This window comes from Pristis pectinata, chromosome 8 (genome assembly GCF_009764475.1).
Source record: "Pristis pectinata isolate sPriPec2 chromosome 8, sPriPec2.1.pri, whole genome shotgun sequence".
Lineage (NCBI taxonomy): Eukaryota > Metazoa > Chordata > Chondrichthyes > Rhinopristiformes > Pristidae > Pristis > Pristis pectinata.
In genome coordinates this window covers 30,993,493-31,016,665 of record NC_067412.1, presented here as the reverse complement: position 1 = coordinate 31,016,665, position 23,173 = coordinate 30,993,493, and the positions used below count along the sequence as shown (strand labels likewise).

The window sequence follows — 23,173 nt, the reverse complement described above, 5'->3', positions numbered from 1 at the left end:
GAAGGTTGAAAGCTTCAAGTCCCTAGGAGTGAACATCAGCAATAGCCTGTCCTGGTACAACCACATAGACACTGTGACCAAGAAGACTCACCAGCGCCTCTACTTCCTCAGCAGGCAAAAGAAAGTTGTCATGTCCACTTTGATATTCACCAGCTTTTATAGATGATCCATAGAAAGCGTCCTATTCCGATGCATCACGGCTTGGTATGGCAACTGCTCTGCCCGAGACCCCAAGAAACTGCAGAGTTATGGACACACCACAGAAACCAGCCTCGCCTCCACGTACTCTGTCTATGCCTCTTGCTGCTTTGGTAAAGCAGCCAACGTAGTAAAAGACCCCACCCATTATGGACATTCTCTCTTCTCCCGCCCCTTCCCATCAGGCAGAAAATACAAAAGCCTGAAAGCACGTACCACCAGGCTCAAGGATGGCTTCTTTCCCGCTGTTATAAGACTATTGAACAGTCCCTGAGTACAATAAGGTGGACTCTTGACATCTCAATCTACCTCATTATGTCCTAGCACCTTATTGTCTACCTGCACTGCACTTTCTCAGTAACTGTAACATTTCAATCTGCATTCTGTTACTGTTTTCCCTTGTAACATCTCAATGCACTGCTGTGTTTGAAATGATCTATATGAATGGTATGCAAGACAAGGTTTTCACTGTACCTCAGTACCTGTGAGAATAATAAACCAATTTACCAATTTTCACCATCTGGTTTTGGCAGGAGTGCCCAAGTAATCCAATATGCAATGGATAACCAGCCAGCCTCATGCTTTGTTAAGAAGCAATTCCTTGGGACTTGCTGTTGAACCATTACAACAGGAAATAAATCTATCACTGGAGTACCCAACTGTGTCCTGATTGACGAAGTCTGAAATATACTGGGCATCATGGACTCTCAAGGAATAAATGAGTCATCTGAATTCCATGGATATATGAAATTGACCTTAAGAATTTTTTTTTCTCACGGTCACAGAACTAATTGCTCTTCTGATTCACATAAAGCTCTGAATTCTCAAAGGAAGTCCCAAGCACTATCACTTTCAGGAAGCTTTTGACCTCACAAATCTGTAAGCACTCTTTAAATAATTCTGTGCTGAAGGAAAAAAAGATTTCGATGAGTATAGAGCATTAACAATCTTCCAATCCTTATAGTGAAAGGAGTAGAAAATTAGAACAAAAGGCATAAATCAGCTGACACTCACCTGGAATGATCACAATTTTGGAAAGTTCAGATTGACAGTAATATTTATGTAGCTACACAGGCTGGAGCTCTGCTGCCAGAAGGTTGTAGATCTCTGCCACTGTTACATTTGAAACTTTCAGCCTCTGGTTTCATTCCTGCATGGAGAGTTGGAGGCAGAAGTGATTTGTATATTTTTGGAGGGGTAGCCATTCTACTGGAAACGGGGACTTGTCAATCCTATGTCTGATGATTGTCCTATAGTTACAGCTCATACAGCACACCCAGTTGGATCCCCACTGCAGCAAAGAGGTAATAGCTGGGACTCTTGACCTCGCAGTCTACCTCATTGTGACCTTGCACCTCATTGTCTACCTGCACTTTCTCTGTAACTGTGACACTTCACTCTGCATTCTGTATTGTTTTACCTTGTACTACTTCATTGCATTGTGTAATGAATTGATCTGTATGAACGGTATGCAAGACAAGTTTTCAATGTACCTCGGTACAAGTGACAATAATAAACCAATTCCAAAGACCAACTCATTCAGTGCGGCAGAGCCACTTTTTAGCTGCATCCTGTCTCCCCAAGCAGTGTCCACACTGTTGTGCAGCACACGGTAGAACATAGTAAAAAATGTCGATGTAGCCAACACTCATGTAGTTCTCCAACTGTGAACAGAATGTAATTGAAACCTTGTTCACTTTTGAGTATTTTGCAATGTTTCTAAGGCAAAAAAACCTCATCTAATTCTAGCTGCAAGTGACAATTGATGTAACCCATATGCAACCAACTTCTCCATTGCCTAAAGGGTCAGATGCAATTTTGCAGACTTTAAAAGTCACAGAGAATACCCATGTTTCTGCAGGTTATACATCAAAATTATAAGTGTTACTACGTACAGATGTGGCACTGTGCAAATTAACGTCTAACCCACTGTCAATATGTACGCTGACTGATTTTTTTTGTGCCTACACCTGTGCCCACCAATGTGTGAATATTAATGTATAACTAATGAGAAACTGTCCAACCTGTGGTGACTACACTCCAGAACCAATTTAGCCCAAACCTCAGTAATCAAGCTGCTGTGTGCAGGTGACATTTGCATTTTTATGTGCTTGAGGCTGAGGTCCAAGTCATGTTTTCTCCTTCAAGGAAGCATGTAAAGGTACAGCGCTTATCTCAACTTCTGCAAGACAAAGGTCCCTATCAACTGGCCCCTGCTACCAAACACTGTCCTCTAGCAATAAAGGTTCTTCATAGAGAGACCCTGGAAACGTGGACTACTTCCCATAGCTGGGCGCCATCTCTTGACGTTTACTGTCGTCTTCAATGCAGCAACATAGCATTTGGTTGATAGAGGAAAAGTGTATCAATATCTGGGAACTGGCTTCTCCCAAGCCAATATTCCACCATTGGGGCCCCAGTTATACTCAACCAGCTAGATTGGTCAGGGCACATCATGTGCATGCCTGATATCATTCTATGTGACAGGAAGAAATTAACAGGTGGGCAGAGGAAAAAAAATTCAAGGATGTGTTCAAAGCCTCTTTGGAAAAAATGCAGCATTTGAGATGATAGAACCTTAACTCTATGCATTGGGAGCACACAGAAGTCCTGCTTAAATGGCAGGAGGAGAATACTGTTGTGACTGACAAAACTAAGCCACATGGAAGCTGTAACGGGGATACAAAAGTCTTTATTCAACTCAGCAGATCTTCTGAAGAGAATCTAGTTCTCTCCCGACACAATATTTTATACCTTTTGAACACAAGGACAATAACCAATTAACTGTAGTTTCATTGGCTATAATTGGCTACTGTAACATTTTGAATGTAGATAGGTAACTGTTCAGAATTACATATTTACAATGGTAGCACATTCCATCTAGCAGAACCCCTTTGAATATTGAATACTGGTGGCTGGTTCAAAAGCTTCTGAGCAGAAACTCCAGACACCCAAAACATACCTTTTTAGTTACAGTGTTGAGAGATGGCTCCCTGAATATACAACTAGCCACAATATTAAGTGACAAAACAGACCTGTCCTGAACCGCCCATTAAGTGGCAGGGTTACGCCTTTAACAAAGTGTTAATACAGGAGATGGCCAGTTTAATGCCTTCCCTAATTTCATGCTGAAGTTTTCAATGACCACCGATTAACATGAACGTTCATCTATTGTCTTCCCCTGCATAGTTTCAATGGTACAGAATCAGAATGTCCCACACCCAGTGATTGGTTTCAATAGCCTTAAAGTATCAGCTGAAGTTAAATTATGAACATGTTTTACTTCCTGAAGACTGGTTCTCCTTTAAATTACTATCCACTATCCATAACTTCAGAATAATCCCTAACATATGCCACCACACAAACTCCCTACTTGCCCATCCCATCTGGTACCTCCTGCTCTCTGTGGATGAGTCTGTGTTTCTCATGTTCGCCTCATCATTCACCTCAACCAACAAAACTGGAGTGGAAGTGAGTCATTCTTGATCCCAAGGGTCTGCTCAAAGAGAAACATTATTCCAGGGTTTTCTGTTTACTTTTCTTGGTTTAGAAATTGAATATTGGCAAAAGCCCCAGAACTCCTTTTCTAATTAACAGCATGGGAATTTTCACATTCAGCCAAATAGAGAGATGGGACCTCAGTTAATATTTCATGAAATGCAGTCAGTACTCATAAAAATTTATATTGGTTATATACTCAATTCCAAATTAGGGACTTGAACAGAGAAACTCCAAACAGAATAGAGTAAATTCAGATGATAACATTATATATTCTAAGCACTAAACTTGCTAAATAATTTTATTAGTGGTGGCATTTCTAGTCCTTGAAATGTAGGGAAGTTGATGTGAATTTGATCCTAGTAAAAGTTTTTTCCTAAGACCTTAAATGTTAACAAAAAGTAAATTGAACACTGAGCTCTCATGTCAGGAATTTGGGCCCATACTCAGACCAGAAGTTATTGACGAAAATTTCTACTGTTTGCTTGCTAATAGATGAAAAAAAACTAGCATGAATCCAGCACTAAATCAGCAGATTCACTTGAAGGTAAATGTGGGAAATGACAAAATGTACTGGGTGCTCTTTTGAGATTGGTTTTGAGGCATGTGTTTGGGAGGAGGGAAGAGAGACCTTCGCTTTATCTGAATGCTCCATCTAATCTGGGAGACAGAATAATGCAAATGCAAAATATCTGGGGAAAAAAACAGATGAAAGCATAGATACATGCGATCCTCTGGATTATTGCCATTTGGGTTACGGAAATTCGCATTTACAGACGCAAATCACTCCCAGGATGTCAAAATAGAAGTTATTGTTTACCCCACTGTCAACATTTCCCAATGCAGGATGGTATGCAACAGGGTAAGTTTGGAAGAAGACCTTTATCTCACAGTTTTTTGTTAAAGTAACACTTCATTGGATTCTCAGTACACAATAATGTTTTAACAGGATGATTTATGAGTCATATTTTTATTCTTGCTGTAGGAAACAGTAAATTGCTTCAGTTATTCATAATGCATGCAGCACGCAGGCCCACCACAACAAGTGGTGTACTTGTATTTTGTTCAACTGTTTCAAATTACAACCATCATTTTATTAATAAACTAAGCCTAATGCAAATTAATATGTTATCTTAATCTGATTTACTAGGATGCAAGCGACCAATGTAATAAAAACTTTTGTTTTTTACATTTGGTGAAAATGCCCTTTTTGAAAACAAAAACTTCTACATGTTCAGTTGGTAATAGAGAATCAGTCATAATGTGGCAGAACTACTTCCTTTTTAGTGTTGTGTATTGGTCTATATTATGTTTTAATTCTGATGCAAACTGAGCCTGATTTTCAGAGACTTTAAAGAAACTGCAGGAATCATGTTGTAAATATTGTTTAAATTTCCATTCTTTACTAAGACTTTGAATGTCAACAGATTAAATTTCTACACAGATGGAGCCAGATGTACTCTACTGAGTACAGGCAAATCCTGTGGTGGTGGGGTTTTGCATTGGTCTGTCACACATCATTAGTGCATGGGTTCTAGAAACATAAGTTGAAAAAGACTTGTGGTGATTTATTTACCTTTTTCTTCCATATAAATTCTGTGAGAGCATATTATATTCTGCGTCTCAAATTTTTTTGGTGGTGATTTGTGAATTCTGTAAGGGTGAATTTCCGTAACCCGAATGGCTGCAAATATGGGGGTGGCCTGTATCTATGTTTTCATTTCTGTTTCTTTATTCTTATGCTTGGCATTTGTAGTATTTTGCATCTGAAGGTTATTTGAATAATTTTCAGCACTTGTATTGAACTACTATTAATTACGTTTGCTTGCTTTACTCATGACAGTTGCGATACTTTTACAGAAGTAAAATGTCGCAAGTTGCTTCAGGTGACCATTACCAAACAAATTTTACTATGAAACCACATGACATACGTGGGCAGTTTATAAAGAGTACCACAAAGTGGTAGAGAAGTGAAAAGATTTAGGGAGGGAATGAGCATATAAGATTTAGACATTTGTAGGCAAGGCTCCCCATGGAATGGAACAGAAAATCAGAAAGCAAACGGTGCAAGAATGGGAGGAAAGCAAAGTTCCTTGTAAGGTTGAAGGGGGTTTCCAAGGTGGGAATGAGGCCACAGTGAGGATGGATGGATGGGTGGGTGGGTGAGTGGTGGTAGATAAGGGACGGCAAGCATTTGAACACAAGGATGAGAATTTTAAATGTGAGGTGGACCTGAAGACAAACTAGATGAGTGGACATGGGGTGGTGGTGATGAGGGAATGGAAATTCGTATTAGTGATGGTAAACCTTTGGACTAAGCTTCATGAGAAATAGGTGCTGGATTTGAGGACAATAGAATAGTCAAGTCCAGAGGAGACAAAGTGTCATCAGGTAGTTGATAAACCTCAAGCTATAAAACAAGTTTACGTTCTGAAATAAACAAATACGTGTTTAGCCACAGTGAAATCTGGCTCAGTAACAGGAAGCTGAAGATGAATGGATGAACAATGGAACTAAGGAAAATCCTTAGCCTAGACTTTACCATGTTTCATTAACTGATTCGTAAAAGTGTACTTAGTAATGTACAAGGAAAGCTGGTCAGGAGAGTGTCATCACTTTGAAACTGGTTGTTTTCACGGTAAGGTTTATGAAGTTTGAATGAAGGCATTTTTATAGGCATCACATTCCAGATTAAGCAAGGGGTCGATACCCTATTAAAGGGACATTTAATTTCGATAATAAATGTTGATTGTTTATTGAGTAATATTTTGCATAGTAGCTGCCTTCACCTTTCATTCACACAAAGCTGCTCTTGGAAAGTTTATTGAATGGTACCCTGATTCAGGAGCTTTTTTTTTACAACTTTGCTGGGAGGCTCCAAGGCCAATGGCAATGTCTACATCATTCAAAAGTAAAGACTGAAATAAATGTTTGGAAAGAAAATAAATGTGAGTTTCATAAAATTATGGTCTCTGCTGATACTTGGGTCACATGTTAAAAAACAAGGTCTGAAAAAACTCTTTTAACAAATTACCTTTAAATACACAAAAAATACTGAGTTTGTAAGGTTTCACTGTAGGAAGCATTGAGTATCCTTACATCGGGAATAATCATTGATTTGTACCTGTAACCTTATATGCTGTAAATATTGTTTTTTTTAGCTCATGTTTTCTGTGATGTTAGTTAAGAACGTGTAAATTGAAATCTACTTTCTCCGAATCCTTGTGTAGCTGAACAAACAAACTGGCTATCACCTTTGAGTTGAGGAAATCATTTTGAGAGTCACTAAAGTTGAATTTCATCCTTTCAGATCAGTATTGAATGCCACAGGAAGTAAGCCAGCACTGTTTCTGTGTCCAAAATATATATTGATGAAAAACAATTTATTTTCTTACAAGTTACGATATATTGTGGATGTACAACAGCAGAGTTTTGGATCCTTGTTTCTTTATGCATTTCTGATGTTTTGTCCTTTCTGTTTTAAATTGGCAGGTAGGTCGTTGGGAACACAGAACGAGGTCTCTCACTAAATTGTTTGGTTCCCCTTTCACTGCATGTTATTCTGTAGCAGTTATCATTGTACTGCTGAGTATCTACAGGAGTTACAGGTGAGATAGTAATCCACAGTTAATTGTAAAAATGTGACTAGCATGATCTTCCAGAAAAAAAATTCAGTTGTTAATTAATACAAAGAATGTGGAAGATAAATGGTTGCGATAGTAACAAGCTATAGAAATTATAATAAAAGACATAGAGGTTTCATTAGTTGGTACCAATGTTTTTAATGCTAAAGAACCATTTTATTGTCACAAATAAGGCATCATTTATACTGACAAACACAATAGTTTTGTTTTTCATCATTATCACAATAGACCTTGTTTTGACTTCCCACCCCTCACATGACAGGATTTATCAGCAGAAGGCCTTGCCAGTATATTAGGTATCACTCCTGAGAATAGAGATGGCATTTTCGAGCAACTTAGCCTCTTTGGAACCACACGAGCTAAGTGCTGTTCTTTTCCATCTTTCCCTGCCTTACCCCTAATGTTTAGTAAGTCATTGACATGGGTGGCTTACCACTGATGGCAAATTCTAGGTATTATGTTCAATTCACAGTGAAATCCATGGATTGAGGCCATCAGTTTTCATACCCAATAACCTGTTTACTTCTGAGATTATTAACAATGTTCTACTTCATAGGCAGCTTGATATATTGTGTATTGAATACTTCAGTTCTTAGTGCCTTCACATCTTGAATCAGTCTACCCTTGGTGGCAAAGCAAATGAAATCACAAAGTTGAAATTGACCCAATTCTAATTTGTTCAAATATTAAAAATGACTCTGCAGCTCTTTTACTTAGATGTGTAGTAGCCACAGAATTGTTGTTAGTGACCAGTAAGGAAGATTGTCCTTTAGGAAACATTATTTAGTTAATATGTTGGGTTTTGCTCTACCCATCTGGAATACTGATATAATTTGTACAGTTTAAAAATCATTAAAAGGTCTTGGAAGAGAATTGTTATCCATCGATTAATTAATGTTCAAAAGTATGGTGGAGCAGATTGCTGTATTTTTTCCTTCAAGCTTTGTTTAAACCTAATCTTGGTCCACTGGAATAAAAGTCAACATCTTGTGCTCTCAGTTTTGTGTTTAATGGACCCATTTCCTTGATATGTGCAGAAAGATATTATAAAACCATCAACAACATAGCACTAATTAACAGTATTCACAGATGATTGTGGTTCGTGCTATTGCAGCATTGAGAATGCAACCAATCCATGTTAAGAGTGCAGATGTAATGTTACAAGTAATATACTTCACTGTCAGTTAATGTTTTTCGAGATTACAAATTAATCATTTTGGGCGCTGTCTTTCATTCACTTCCTTAATTCTTTTGATCAAGGACAGTTTATTTTAACATACAAATTCCACTCAGTAAGTTAAATAGAATCGATAAAATACTATCTGCGCGGTTGAAAAGAGCAAATTTGCTCAGCTGAATACCTTTTGTTTTCTTATAGAGACACCTAATATTTTGATTAGATTTTAATATTAAGAAGAACTTTCAAATTACCTTTAAATAAAAGATGATAAAAATCAGAACTTTTTGTAGCTATATTTTGCTTAAAAAATGAATATTGAATTACTTTGTTTCTATTCAAATTTTAGAGACTGATTTTCAAATTCAGTGCACATTACATGGAAGGTGGGGGGGGGGGGGGGTGATCTCATTGCCTTCAATTAACTAGAATTGGTTTTATGTTCAGACCACATTTATTCCAAAAAAAATTTAAAGGAAATATATTAGCAAAGTGTAGATGATCAATAAGAAATAATGCGAAGGTCAACAGTTGATTGTTAAGGCAGAGGAACAGGAAATCCAGTAGTTCCTCTGCAGTGCTGAGCTAGAAGTCTTTGCTTATAGTAAAGTACACCAGTCAGGTTTGTGTGTGTGTGGGGTGGGGGCGGGGGGTGGGGGGAGGGGGATTGATTGGCAAGGGTGTTGGAGGTCCTGAAATAAATATCCAGTCTACAGGGATTTTCTTTTGAAGTGACTTATATTCTTTTTTCAGGCAGTCCCTCAGAGGTGAGCATTACTTGATTCCACTCTATTTCTGTGGGTTTTGAATTGGTTGATTAGGCTAATGTGGAACCTGCAGACTGGAAGGGAAGGAGGTACTTGACAGGGATGTTGGTTGATAGTTTGCAAGGTGTTGTGCTCCTTATGCCTTTTCAGATGGGTTTATGTGTGCTCCTGATGAAAGAACTTAAGGTTCATGGTAATTCAACTCCATTTTGCACAGACATGTTCCAAAAATTCACAAGTTGGTGAGAATGTTACATTTCAAGAAGGTTTTGAGAATGTTGTTAAATCATTCCTTCTGTCCGCCTGGTAATCCCTTGCCATGACAGAGTTTGCACCAGAGTGCGTGTTAGGAATTCAGTGTCAAGCATGTTGTCAAGCAGTGTCAAGGCCTGCTCATCAGAGCCAAATGAGTGTAATTAGAGCCTCACTGTTGGGGATATTTTCTGGGGGACGATGCTGATACTGTTTTCTTATCCTGCCAGTGGATTTCTTATGCTTATAACACCGCAGAAGATGGCTATTCAGCCAATTGTCTGCATGCCTGCTCTCGGGAGCAAGCCCGATGGTCCCATTCTACCTCTTATTTTCCTCTGGAGACACAGACTGCAGATGCTGGTATCTGGAGCAACAAACAATCTGCTGGAGGAGCTCAGTGGGTCAAGCAGCATCTGTGGGAGGATGTTTCAGGTCGACACGCTGCATCAGGACTGAGAGTGGAGAGGCGAGGTGGCTAGTATAAAGAGGAGAAGGGGAGTGGCAAAAAAGGATTCCATGACAATTGGTGAATAGAGGAGGGTGTAAGATGACAGGCAGGTAGTGCCAGGTAGGGGATGTGAACGGAGGTGGACTTGGAAGACAGGCAGGTGAATCATAGATGGAAGCAGACAAAGAGAGGGAGGAAAAAGGGGGAGAAAACAGATGGAGCAAGGTGAGGGGAGGGGAGTGTGAAGATAGGACACAGCTGCTGGAGGGAGATAAGCAGGAACACAAAAGCACTACCAGTGCTAGATTCTGATAAGTAAAGGAGGTGCGAATGGGAACCATTAGGAACCAGATTGGGGAGGGGGGAGGTTAGTGGGGTGGGGAGGGGTGAAGACCTGTGGGTGAATGGAACCAGAAGGGGGAGGGGCATGAAGATGGGTGAAGTGGGGCTGGGGGGGGTGTGGGAAATGCGACAGAAGTGTGAGGACTGGAGGAGGATCAGAAGGGGGAGAAGGGGGGAGAAAGGGATTATCCAAAATTGGAAAACTCAGTATTCATACCATTTGGTTGTAGACTACCCAGGCGGAATATAAAGTGTTATTCCTCCAGTTTGCTTTATATTCCACTGTCTTCCAACACCATCCCTGCTCACACCCCCTACTTGGCATTACCTACCTGTCATCTTACCTCTCCTCAGTCCACCAATTATCTTGGAATCCTTTCTCACCACTCCCCTTCTCTTTTCATGGTGGCCATCTCGCCTCTCCACTCTTTGTCCTGATGCAGGGTTTCGACCCAAAGCGTTGACAATTCCTTTCCTCCCACAGGTGCTGCTCGACCTGCTGAGTTCCTCTAGCAGATTGTCTGTTGCTCCTTATTTTCCTATATCTCTGCAACTTATACTTTTCATACATGTCCATCAGCTACCCTTTGATTCTTTTTGCCACTGACCTACACTAGGGGATAGTATAGCCAGTAACCTACCAGAATGTCTTTGAGGAAACCAGATTCGTGAAGTTTACTGAGGCAATGTTGATGGTACCCCTTTAATGTTTTGAGGTACCTCCTGCTGTGATATGTTTGGATGAAATTCTTCTGTCCATTTTCTGAATAAAGCCATCGACCTGTTTATATGAACCCAGTTTGCTAATCTGCATGGCTTGGTGTAAAATGAGCTGTCAATTCTGAATAAAGTTATTTGCTCTCTAATGAAAGTTTGAATGTCACAGGCACACACAGGACAGAGAGGATCTCTGCTGCCAGGTAGGCCATGACCTTTCTGCTGGGTTTGATGTCTTGATTATCAAACACTCTTCTTCAAACTACCTCAAAGGTTGTGCCTCTACACGGAAGTCTGTTTTCATTCAGAGGTGGCTGCCAAGATATAGGAAATGGTCAGTGTTTCCCAGTGTACAATCTGAAATTTATTTTCAGGTGGTTGTTGTGCAGGGGATGCATTGTGCAGGAAATGAATCTGATTTGTTTTATTTAGTGGGTAAGCTGGTGTATGGAGCTGACAGCTGAATCTTTATATTCAGCATTGTTGCCAATAATGTCCTCTTGACCCATTCCACACTTAAAGCAGAGTTTTCTGTAAATTCACAATATGGGCCCATATTTTGTGTATGTTTAGTGCATGGCCTATTTGAGAACATAGAATATCACAGTACAGGAAAGGCCCACGACGTTGTGCTGAACTAATTAAGCTAGGGATGCTTAATTAAACTAAATTCCTTCTGCCTGCATATGGTCCATATCCTTCCATTCTCTGCATATTCATGTGCCTGCATTGGAGCCTCTTAAATACCTCTATCGTGTCTGCCTCCACCACCACTCCTGACGGCATATTCCAGGCATCCACCAGTCTGTGTGTGTAAAAAAAACTTGCCCTGCACATCTCCTTTGAACTTTCCCCATCTCACCTTAAATTCATGCCCTCTAGTATTAGACATTTTGACCCTGGGAAAAGGATACTGGCTGTCTACTCTATCTATGCCTCTCATAGTTTTATAAACTTCTATCAGGTATCTCCTCGGCATCCACCGCTCCAGAAAAAGCAACACGAGTTTGTCCAACCTCTCCTTATAGCACATGCCCTCTAATCCAGGCAGCATCTTGTAAACCTCTTCTGCACCCTCTTCAAAGCCTCAATGCCCTTCCTGTAATGGGTTGACCAGAATATTCTCTTTGAATATTTTATAAATGAGTTGACAATGGTTTAGAGTTCTCCCTCTGAACATTTGGTTATGCAAGTGCCATGTGTCTGCTCGGTGACTGAGATTGAAGTGACTGGTTCTGAAATGGAGGCAATGTAGGTTGAATAATCTTCCATTTTTTGCTGTAGAATAGTTGCACTCCATTGGGAAGCCTGTTAGAGGTGAAGTACAACACTGGTAAGAAAGATTGAAAAGCATGTTAGGGAAATAATGCAACCTTGTTGGACATCAGCCTGCAAGAGATTGGGTCCATTGTGAACTCGTTGTTTAAGGTGACAGTTTGCATGATGTGATCGTAGGTCAAAGACAGATTTCTGAGGGCAACCAGGTTTGAGAAGGATAGGCCATGGTGAACCATAATACACCTATTTAAGGCCATGCTTGCTCCACTTATTGGTTCTTACAGTAGGTGTAGGACCCTGATTTAAATAATGTTACTTTTTGTTCACCGTGGGAGCACCAAGACTCTATTTCAAAGCCGCCCCGAGCGCTGTAAGGATTGGGCACCCAGCAGTCAGTGAGCACCTTCTTAAAAAATAATTGCAACTACTTACTTTCCTGTTTCCAGTGTGAACGTGGCAGTAACCAAGACAAATGTTGTCTTTGACTTCTCCAATGAGGTTGGTAAACAAGTTTAATCAGTTCAGTTTATATAAAGGAAGACATACTCACATATGTGTAATTGAAAATCTTCAGGACTTGGGTATTGTGTCCAGACTACCAGTAGAACCATGCATATATATCTATTTAGAAAAAAACAGAAATAATACTTTTTTGGTCTTTTCTCCTTCCTTCTGCCCAAGGTTATCTGTAGGATATCCCTGTTCTCCAGCGATGTTGCAAACAGGTGATCTTGGTACCTTTCTTTCCTTCCCTGATCTGTTTGGAGACATTTGAATTTGAGAGTGTATCAATGAGACTAGCAGTGTGAACAGTCATGTTTAGAAGTTGCATACAGTTTCCCCAATAGTTAAAATTTCTCTGCGGAATAAAGAACATTAGTACCTATTTGGAATTGGCTGTTAGTCACAGTTCATCATACACCAAACCAAACAGATTAGCAAATTGGGTTACAATAGGATACTAGATAAATGAATTTTATCCAAATGCATCACTATTGGCGTCATGGTGATATAGAAGTACTAAGAACATGAAAACCCTACTTGTCAATAAACGTGATGCTATTTCTTTTTGTCCTTTTAATTACTAATTAATTACAACAGTTGTTGAGCTATGCTCATAGCTCCTGATGAATCATCAGGGTAAAGGTTAAGTCTGTTTTGTTCTAAGAGTGGGCTTTGATTAGGAAATGATTAAACTTCCATCATGATCATGGTAGCTGGGTCACCAGCCTAAGATATCTAGAATCAGGAGGTATAACTTAGAAGTTTTTATTTTCTTTTTAGTGCCATATTGGGAGATCAGCCAGTGCAGAAGTCAGCAGGAGTGATGATTCGAGAACATGAGGGTCTAAACTATGAAAAATGATTGCACAGTTAAACTGGAGGAAAGAACAGATGAAAAGAAAGGCAAGAAAAGTGTTTAGGAAAAATCTATGCTTATTCTATACCACAATCTTGTATAGCACCTTCACCAACACTTAGACATTCAATAAACAAAAAGCAAAAAAGCTTCTGCCCAATATGAAAAAGAAAATTCGCTTTTTTCAGCAAGAAGAGAATTGGAGGTGAGGTCATCAAGTAAGCAAGCAGAGTCCGGCAACAGCAGGAGTCATGGTTAACTTTATTCACATTTTTATGTTACTTAATGAAACTCAGTAAAGTATATGAGGTTCTGCAATGTACTTAAGTTTAACCGGGATACCACCTTTCTACAACTTTTTGTAAGATTTAAATCCATGGACAAGTGAATCTTTATGTGCCAAGATGTTGTTCACACCCTGGAGCAGCATAGAGAATGAGGTATTTTCAAAATGCTCTACTGAAAGTGGTCACTCAGGAGGCAGGTCTAAACAGTTCAGGATCCTTTCATATATAGAGTTATACAGCCCAACTCATCCATGCCAACCAAATTGCCTACCTTTCCTATCCCTGTACCTGTCTAAATGTCTTTTAAACGTTGTAATTGTACCTGCCTCTACCACTTCCTCTGCCAGCTCATTCCACATACCTACTACACTCTGCATGAAAAATTTGCCCCTCGGGTCTCCTTTAAAATTTTCTCCTCTCACCTTAAATGAGTTTGTCTTTGCCCTGGAGAAAAGACTGTAACTGTTCATTTTATTTATGCCCCTCATGATTTTATATAACACTATAAGGTCACCCCTCAGCTTCCTACGCTCCAGGGAGAAAAGCCACAGGCTATCCAGACTCTCCTTATAACTCAAGCCCTCCAGTCCAGGAAGCATACAAGAGACTGCAGATGCTGGAATCTGGAGCAACAAACAATCTGCTGGAGGAACTCAGTGGGAAGAAAAGGGGATGGGGGAGTATGGGGGCTGGGGGTTGAGTGGAGGATGGTTCATGCAACAGGGGATTTTCTGGAGTTTGGACAAGAACAGGTATTGGGGGGATTCTTTGATCTGAGCATAGTGATACTTCATCCTGGACAGATAAGCTAAATGGTATTTTGTCACCTTGATGGTGGGATGAGCAGCCGAAATACTGAACAAAAATGCTTGAATTATATTTAAAGTCCAGCAGAACAGGTTCAAGGGAATAGATGCTAGATTGAAAAATGCAATGAGTCCATGCCAACCAAAGTGCCCACCCAGCTAGTCTCACTTTCCTGTGTTCGGCCCATATCCCTCCAAGCCCGAACCTCCATGTACCTATTTGAATGCTTCTTAAATGATACTACTGTACCTGCCTCAACCACTTCCTCTGGCAGATCATTCCATAGAGTCACCACTCCCTGCGTGAAAAAGTTGCCCCTCAAGTCCCTTTTAAATCTTTCCCCTCTCACCCTAAACCTATGCTCCTAGTTTTAGTCTCTTTTACCCTGGGGAAAAGACTGTTACCATCCATCTTATCTATGCCTCTCATAATTTTAAACACTTCTATGAGGTCGCCTCTCATTCTAAGGAATAAAGACCTAGCCTAGCCAACTTCTCCCTATAACTCACTTCTTCTAGACCTGAGAACATCCCTGTAAATCTTCACTGCACTCCTTCCAGTTTAACCAGGTCTTGTCTATAACAGGGTGATCAAAACTGTACACAGTACTCCAAGTGTGGCCTCACCAACGACTTACACAACTGCAACATAATGTGCCAATTCTGTACTCAGTGCCCTAACTGATGAAGGCCAGCGTGCTAAATGCCCTCTTCACCACCCTGTACCTGTGACGCTGCTTTCAACAAACTATGCACGTACTCCTAGGTCCCTGATTTCTATTACACACCCTAATGCCCTACCATTTATAATATAAGTCCTCTGCTGGTTTGACTTTGCAAAATGCATCACCTAACACTTATCTGTATTCAAATCCATTTGCCACTCCTCGGCCCACTTCCCTAACCGATCAAGATCCCCCTGTAATGTACGATAATCTTCTTTACTATTAACAACAGCTCCTAATTTTGTGTCATCAGCAAACTTACTGATCAAGCCTTCTGCATTCGCATCCAAATCATTTATATAAATAACGAATAACAAGGGTCCCAACACTGACCCCTGTGGCACACCACTAATCACTGGCCTCCATTCCGAGAAACTACCTTCAACCACCACTCTCTGCTTCCACCTAACTAGCTCTCCCTGGATCCCATGCGACCCAACCTTCCAGACCAGCCTGCCATGTGGAACCTTGTCGAAGGCCTTGCTAAAGTCCCGACAGACAAAATCCACGGCCCTACCCTCATCTACCCTTTTGGTTACTTCTTCAAAAAACTCTTTAAAAAAAATTCATCAAACACGACTTTCCATGCACAAAGCCATGCTGGCTCTTCCTAATCAGACTTTGTCTCTCCAAATGCTGGTAGATCCTGTCCCTCAGAATTCCTTCCAGTAACTTCGCCACCATTGATGTCAGGCTGACTGGCCTGTCGTTCCCTGGCTTGTCCTTGCTACCCTTCGTAAACAAGGGAATGGCATTAGCCACCTTCCAGTCTTTGGGAACTTCACCAGTGCTAACAATGAACCAAATATTTCTGCAAGGGCTTCTGTAATTTCTTCTCTAGCCTCCCACTAGGTCAGAGGGATTTATCCACCTTAATGCATTGTAAGGCTGCAAGTACCTCCTCCCTGGTAATATGACTGTCCTCCAAAATATCTCAACTTGTTTCCCTTATCTCTTGAGCAACCATGATTTTCTCCTCAGTAAACACCAAGGAGAAGCATTCATTAAAAATCCCACCCATCTCCTGCGGCTTGAGATACAGGTGGCCCTGCTAAGGAGACCTACTCTCTCCCTGGCCACCCTTTCACTCTTAATATAGCAATAGAACCTCTTGGGATTTTCCTTAACCTTACCTGCCAGATCCACCTCATATTCTTTCTTTGTCCTCTTGATTTCCCTCTTAAGTGTATTCTTAATCTTTTTATAGTCATCCAGTGATTCACTCATCCCTGACCCCCGAAACCCAAATGTATGCTTTCTTCTTTTTCTTGACCAGAGCCTCAATATCTCTCATCAGCCAGGGTTTCCTAAACTTGCCAGGTTTCCCCTTCACCCTAACAGGAACATGCTGCCCCTGGACTCTTGATATCACACTCTTAAAAGCCTCCCACTTGCCATTCGTTCCATTCCCTTCAACCAGGCTTACCCAATTGACCTCTGCTAGATCCTGCCTAATTCCCCTAAAATTAGCCCTGCTCCAGTTTAGGATCCTAACCTGTGGACCTGTCCTATCATTTTCCGTCACTATCTTAAAACTAATAGAATTATGGTCACTAGAGCCAAGATGCTCCTTGACTGCAACTTCAGTTACTTGCCCTGCCTCGTTCCCTAAGAGGAAGTCCAGTATTGCACCCTCCTGAGTAGGGCCCTCTATACATCAGCTCAGGAAACTTTCCTGGACACATAGAGTTATGTTTGACCTAACTTCATTGAACTGTCAATCACTCCAGTGCTCAAAAAGACTGGAGAAATAGACATGACAGCACATGTGGTATTATACCATGCAGGTCATATCATGAATGGTTTCTTAGGCCTGGATTTTGCTGGGAGTAATTCTGCACAGACATTTTGATGTTTCTTATTAATGTGGAAGTCCCAAATGTACCTGCTGGGGAATCTTTTCAAGGATCTTGCACTAAAATGATCTTGGAGCAGGATCCACAAGCCCATTGATATCATTATGGTTTGTGGGGCTGTGGTGAAGAAAACTAAGAGTAAAGACAGTGGCAATGGGTCTTGCTGACTGTCGAAGACTTCTAGATCTGTTTTATGGCAGGAACTTGCTCTGGCCCCCTATACCGTACCATTCAGGCTTTATCACTTGAACTCCAGGGCCATCTGGGAAAGCAGTTTTTGCCTTCCAGAGTCAGCCAAGTTTAGGGTAGTGTAATTTGCAATGGTGAATACAGATAATGGGCCCGTGCAAGTAAAATCTGGCCAAGTGGAGCAGAAAATTTATCAATCACGTGCTATATAATCACCTGTTAAAATGTAAAGTAAATATGCATAAATCAATAATATAAATCTTATCTGGTTTAAGTCATTGTGTTCATGATGTTATTGCATGAGAAAAAGCATTGGAAAAATATAAGTTGGAGCTCCTCAAATTGCTGCATTTGACATTTTTATCCAGTGATTGTATTATTAATGAATTCCAGCTATTAATGATGGATTTTTTGTCGCTCTGTGTGTGGTGAAATCAACATTTATCAATTTATGCCAGTTCAAAAATTGGATCCTGCCAAACTTAGTTGCAGGATAGGGGAGGATATATTCACGAGAAACTCTGGATCTGTCTCTTACAACTGATCAGGTTAGGAGAAGCACTTAGAAATTATGAACATAATGTAGTTATGCACAGTTGTAAGTGTTGGACTGACACAAATTATTGAGGCATAACAGATGAAATCCCTGAAAGTAGATAAACATAGAGTTAGAAATGGGTATATTTTTAAGATAAGAAAATGGGTGCATCAAGGGATCAAGTTCCATGATAAGTAGATTAGACTCAAATGTAACATGTATTCATTTAATAAGACTACGGCTAGTAATAATAAATTAACTTATGGAGAAGCAGAATGTGTTGTGGAGAAATGCAAGGGAAGTCAGAATGTATATAAATTAAATGAAGTCGTAAGATTTTATTTATAAGCATATTGTGAATTTATTTAGGAATGGAAGGGAAATCTTGTTACGAAGAATGAATGGCTTATAGAAATGCTAAATAAACATTTTGTCAGATTGTACAAATGATAATGGAGGTCAAAATGTAGTTATGCCCTAATGTATAATGAAAGAAGTAACTGAACTCATCAGATTGGTCACTTGGACTTGCCATTTCTTACAGCTGTTACTAAAAGTTAGCAGAGTAATGTCCTCCCTTTGGAAACTCCTTCACTAATTTGTTCTACTGCTCTTTTTTGTAATCTATGTTCTCTTTTTGTAAATAGATTTTTGCTTTTATAACTATTGGTTACTTCTTTTAACTATCCCATAATGACCCAGTGATCATTCGGTTCTTCATTACTTTTTCCTCTGTAGATCGCCTCAGTACATTTAATATTAAAAAAAAGTCCCCTGTAAATGGAGACACAAGAGACAGCAGATGCTGGAATCTGGAGCAACAAACAGTCTGCTGGAGGAACTCAACAGGTCAAGCAGCATCATGTGGGGATAGAAATTGTCAATGTTTTGGGTTGAAACTCTGTACTCAGTCCTGATGCATTGACAGTTCTTCCCCCCACCCTTCCCCCACAGGTGCTGCTCAACCCATTGAATTCCTCCAGCATATTGTTTGTTGTCCCATGTAAATGGAAATTGTTTAATTTCTAACGTGGTCCTTTGGCTGTGCCACTGTTCGGACACTACATTTGGGGAAATAACTGAAATGGGTCCAGTGGTAAATCAGAAACTGTTTGCTGTTTAAAGACACTGCAGACTGATTTCTCAGCAACCTTTCCACAATGTAAACTCCCTCTTGATCTAATTTTCCTAGTTCCAATTGCAACAATCCATTTTCATTAAATAATCTTTGCTCCCTATGAAACAAAACATGACCTTACACACAGAGTCATCTGGAATATTAGAATGAAATTGAGACACTAAAGGTTGTATAACATTTCATAAACACTCATGCTCACTCTAAAGCAAACAGTAAAATTATACTAAACTGAAATATAAAAACAAAATGGATTGATTCGAGACAGAGTCAAGAAATTATCGATTTCTCAATAATACTTTAACCTCTTTGAAAACAATAAAAGCCTCAAAAGTAGTTAATTCACAAAGCCTTGGCTTATTCCTCTGTAAAGAAAAGCTTTCACTTGAAAAAGATAACACCAAAATTCTCCATTGGCCTCCAGCCTGTAATAATGAAAAAGATTAATGAACGTCGACTTGACCTCTGAAAGTTCAAGATTGCTTTGATAGGAATGCCACAGAGATAAAAAAAAGATTTCAAAATAATTCAGCTGACAGTAATTTCTAGGCTACACCTCCATTCAATATAAATTCATTTTGAAGAGCTTATGAGCTCTGTGATTTCCAGTACCATGAAGAAAGAAATAGAAAAGTAAAATACTCCTCCTACAAAAACAGTTTTATGAATCTATTAAGAGATTCTTTGATCCACATTCTGCAGCTCTAAACTCTTTTTCTGAACCTTCACATCTCCTCTATGACGAGAGCAATACATAATAAAGTAAGAATTGACACCACAGGGTCAGTCAGTGAGTTGGGCTCTGTCCACAAGTAAATTTGAGGCAGAGTACGTGTTCTGCCAGGATTTATAGCGGTATCTGTTCTCAGCAGACTGATGATTTACATAGACTGTTTAGTTGCTTCTCAACCAGCAGCAGGAGACCAAACACACAACCAAACCCACAACAGATCGTATCTAGCTTAATTATCTCACAAACTAAGGTGAATAGAGGGTAGCTACTTAGAATAAATTACATCCATGAGGTAAATCTCAGTCAATTAAATGTATTTTGGTCTTCAAGCAGTTTGATAAAGAAATTGTCCTGTCACCTCCATGTTGGCTGGTATTTGTGGTATCATAAGCAGCCAATAATTAAATATCCTTGCTTTTAAAATATTTCTTACCTCCAAAAAAATTAGCCCTGCCCTTTATCTATCTGGAAAGTATTATTTTCCCCTCCTTAGATTTTCTGTTGCTTTTTAGAATTAGAGAATAATACAGCACAGAAACAGTCCCTCGTGTCCACACTGACCATCAAGTCACTCTTTACTAATTCCATTTGGTCCGCAGCCTCCTCTGCCTTGGCAACTCAAATGTTCACCTAGATAGTTAAATGTTGTGACAGAACCTGCCTCCACTATATCTCTGGTAGTACATTCCAGATTCCAACCACCCTCCGGGTAAAAAAAAAAGGTCTTGCTCAGGTCCTCTAAACCTTTCACCCCTTACCCTGAACTTATACCCTCTAGTTTTAGATAACTCTGCTGTGGAGAAAAGTTTCCCTATTTATGCCCCTCATGATTTTGTATAACTCCATCAGGTTGGGCCCCCACCCAGAGCCTCCTGCACTCCAAGGGAAACAAAACCCAGCCTATTCAGTCTTTCCACATAACTGAAATACTCTATCGCAGGCAACATCCTGCTGAGTCTCCTCTGCATTGTCTCCAGTGCCTTCATGTCCTTCCTGTTTTGTGGTGATCAGAACTGTGTGCAGTACAGCAACTGCGTCCAACTAATGTTCTAGGAAGTTGTACCATAACCTCCCTAATCTTATGTTCTGCGCCCCAGCTAATAACGGTAAGTATCCTGTATGCCTTCTTCACCACCATACCTGCCACCTTCAGAGATCTTTGGATTTATGCACTGAAGTCCATCTGTTCCTCAATATTCACTGGTGCCCGACCATTCATTGTGCATGTCTTGCACTTTGGGTTTACTAATAAGGGTGTCTTCACCCACTTATAAAGATTATATTCAATCTGCTATTGCTCTGCCCATCTTTCACCTGATTAGTATTATCTTTTAGCCTACGAATACCTGCCTTGCTATCAACAAGAACACTAATTTCTGTGTCATCTGCAAACTTACTAGTTATATCTTCTACATTCATATCCAAATTGTTAATGTATATTACAAACAGTGAGAGACCTAACACCAGTTCCTGTAGTACACTACTGCTCACAAGCTCCCAATCACAAAAGCAACCCTCCACCATCACCCTCTGCCTTCTGTTACTTATTATCATGCTGATTTTGGATCCAGTTTACATGATGGTTGCATGATGTCATCCTAAATTGAGAAATAAATGCTTTTAATTGACCGGGATTTTGCTTATGAATGTAATTTTCACTAAGTATTAGGCCTCTACTTACTGCAGTTTGCTGGATAAGTAATGAAGATAAACTGTCTGTTATAGGTTTAGTTGTACATTGCTTTCCTGTAGCCAGTAGAGAATCTACACTCACAGATTCTTGATGTTTAGACAAAAACAAGATTATATTTGTACTTTTATCTCCAAATCAATCCAACAATTTATAAACTTGTTCCTGTTCCACCCACAGAATGATCTGTTATAGCTGGGTCAAGATTTTTAATCATCCAAACAGCTTGATCCTGAACCCAAAGAGAGGAGTTTCTAAGTAAGCTGTGAAAGGAGCTGGAATCTGCTTCCGTATCTACCAAATTTTCTTTGAAATAACTGTGGCAAAGGGGGGAGTGGATATTTTGGAGTTTCCTGACCAGTGAATTCTAATAATATACTGGACTTGCTGTTAAAACCCAGAAAACTGCTAAATTAACAAAACTGCTGAAAGATTTTTGCTTACCAGCTACATCTGACTAAAATTAAATGTGCAAAACTGTTTCTTAAGAGGGTCCTGTGTGGGGTATTAACATCTGAAGAGAGATTAATGACCCACACAGGAATATTTCTGCTACAAGTGGTCTGTTGATCTACTTTAACATTCCAGAAAACTGAGAAATGTTGCTTTGGACAAATTAAGATATTTTTCTGAAGTGGAAGGTTACATATAGATTAGTATTTACTTACCACATCCGCATGAAGTGGGTTATAATTATACTTGGTAAAATAATCAGAAGTTATAAACATATAACAATAATAGATGGAAAAGTCTCCCACTGTGAATAAAGCCATAAATTTACATTAGAATGTAGATATCATTCTTATAAACCTAGATGTATCTAGGCAGCCTCAAAAAATGTAGAGGCCAACTTGGAGTTCCTTCTATTTTATATTTTGTTTAGTTGAAATTCGTTGATACTATAGGGGTACATTGTTAGCAAATAGTCCATATCTTGATTTTCCTTAATTTAAAGCAGTATCACCTGTGTATGCAAGAAGAAACATGAGTTGAAAAAAAATCTAGACACGAGAGACTGCAGATGCTGGAATTCTGGAGCAACACACAAAATGCTGGAGGAACTCAGCGGGTCAGGCAGCATCTGTGGAGGGAAATGGATAGTCGATGTTTTGAGTTGAGATCCTTGTTCAGGGCTGGAAAAGATGTTTATTTATTTACTTTATTTCATATAGATTCCATGAGAGCAAATTTATTCCGTATCTCAAATTTTTGGGTAGTGATTTGTGAATTCTGTAAGGATGAATTTCTGTTACCTGTAATGCAGCGGTCTCCCGTATAGTTCAGGTTCTGTGCTGACATGATTTTGGAGTTAAAAAAAATTAACTCCTCCATGTGACTTGTCCAGAGTCCAGTTAGTACAGCGGAGTACCATGACCATGAAAGCACTAGAAGCCTGGTAGGGAACATCATTAGGTTCGTTAAGATCAGATTCCAGTTTATGCACAACATTCGGGGCAGCTTGCAGTATTCCCAGACATATTTCGTACATCGTCATTGACTGATCCCTCTTGCACAACATCAGAAGGCTCA

The 23,173-nt window shown here is 39.8% G+C and overlaps 1 protein-coding gene across 2 annotated transcripts in view; it reads left to right on the top strand.

Annotated features, from left to right (window-relative positions):
- The window catches only part of pemt (phosphatidylethanolamine N-methyltransferase), an 81,442-nt gene that overhangs the window by 22,673 nt on the left and 35,596 nt on the right, over positions 1–23,173 (top strand). For both annotated transcript variants that reach the window (XM_052020948.1, XM_052020947.1), the window contains one exon: positions 7,189–7,304. In XM_052020948.1, the coding sequence (XP_051876908.1) occupies positions 7,189–7,304 (116 nt within the window). The remainder of the gene's footprint in view (positions 1–7,188; positions 7,305–23,173) is intronic.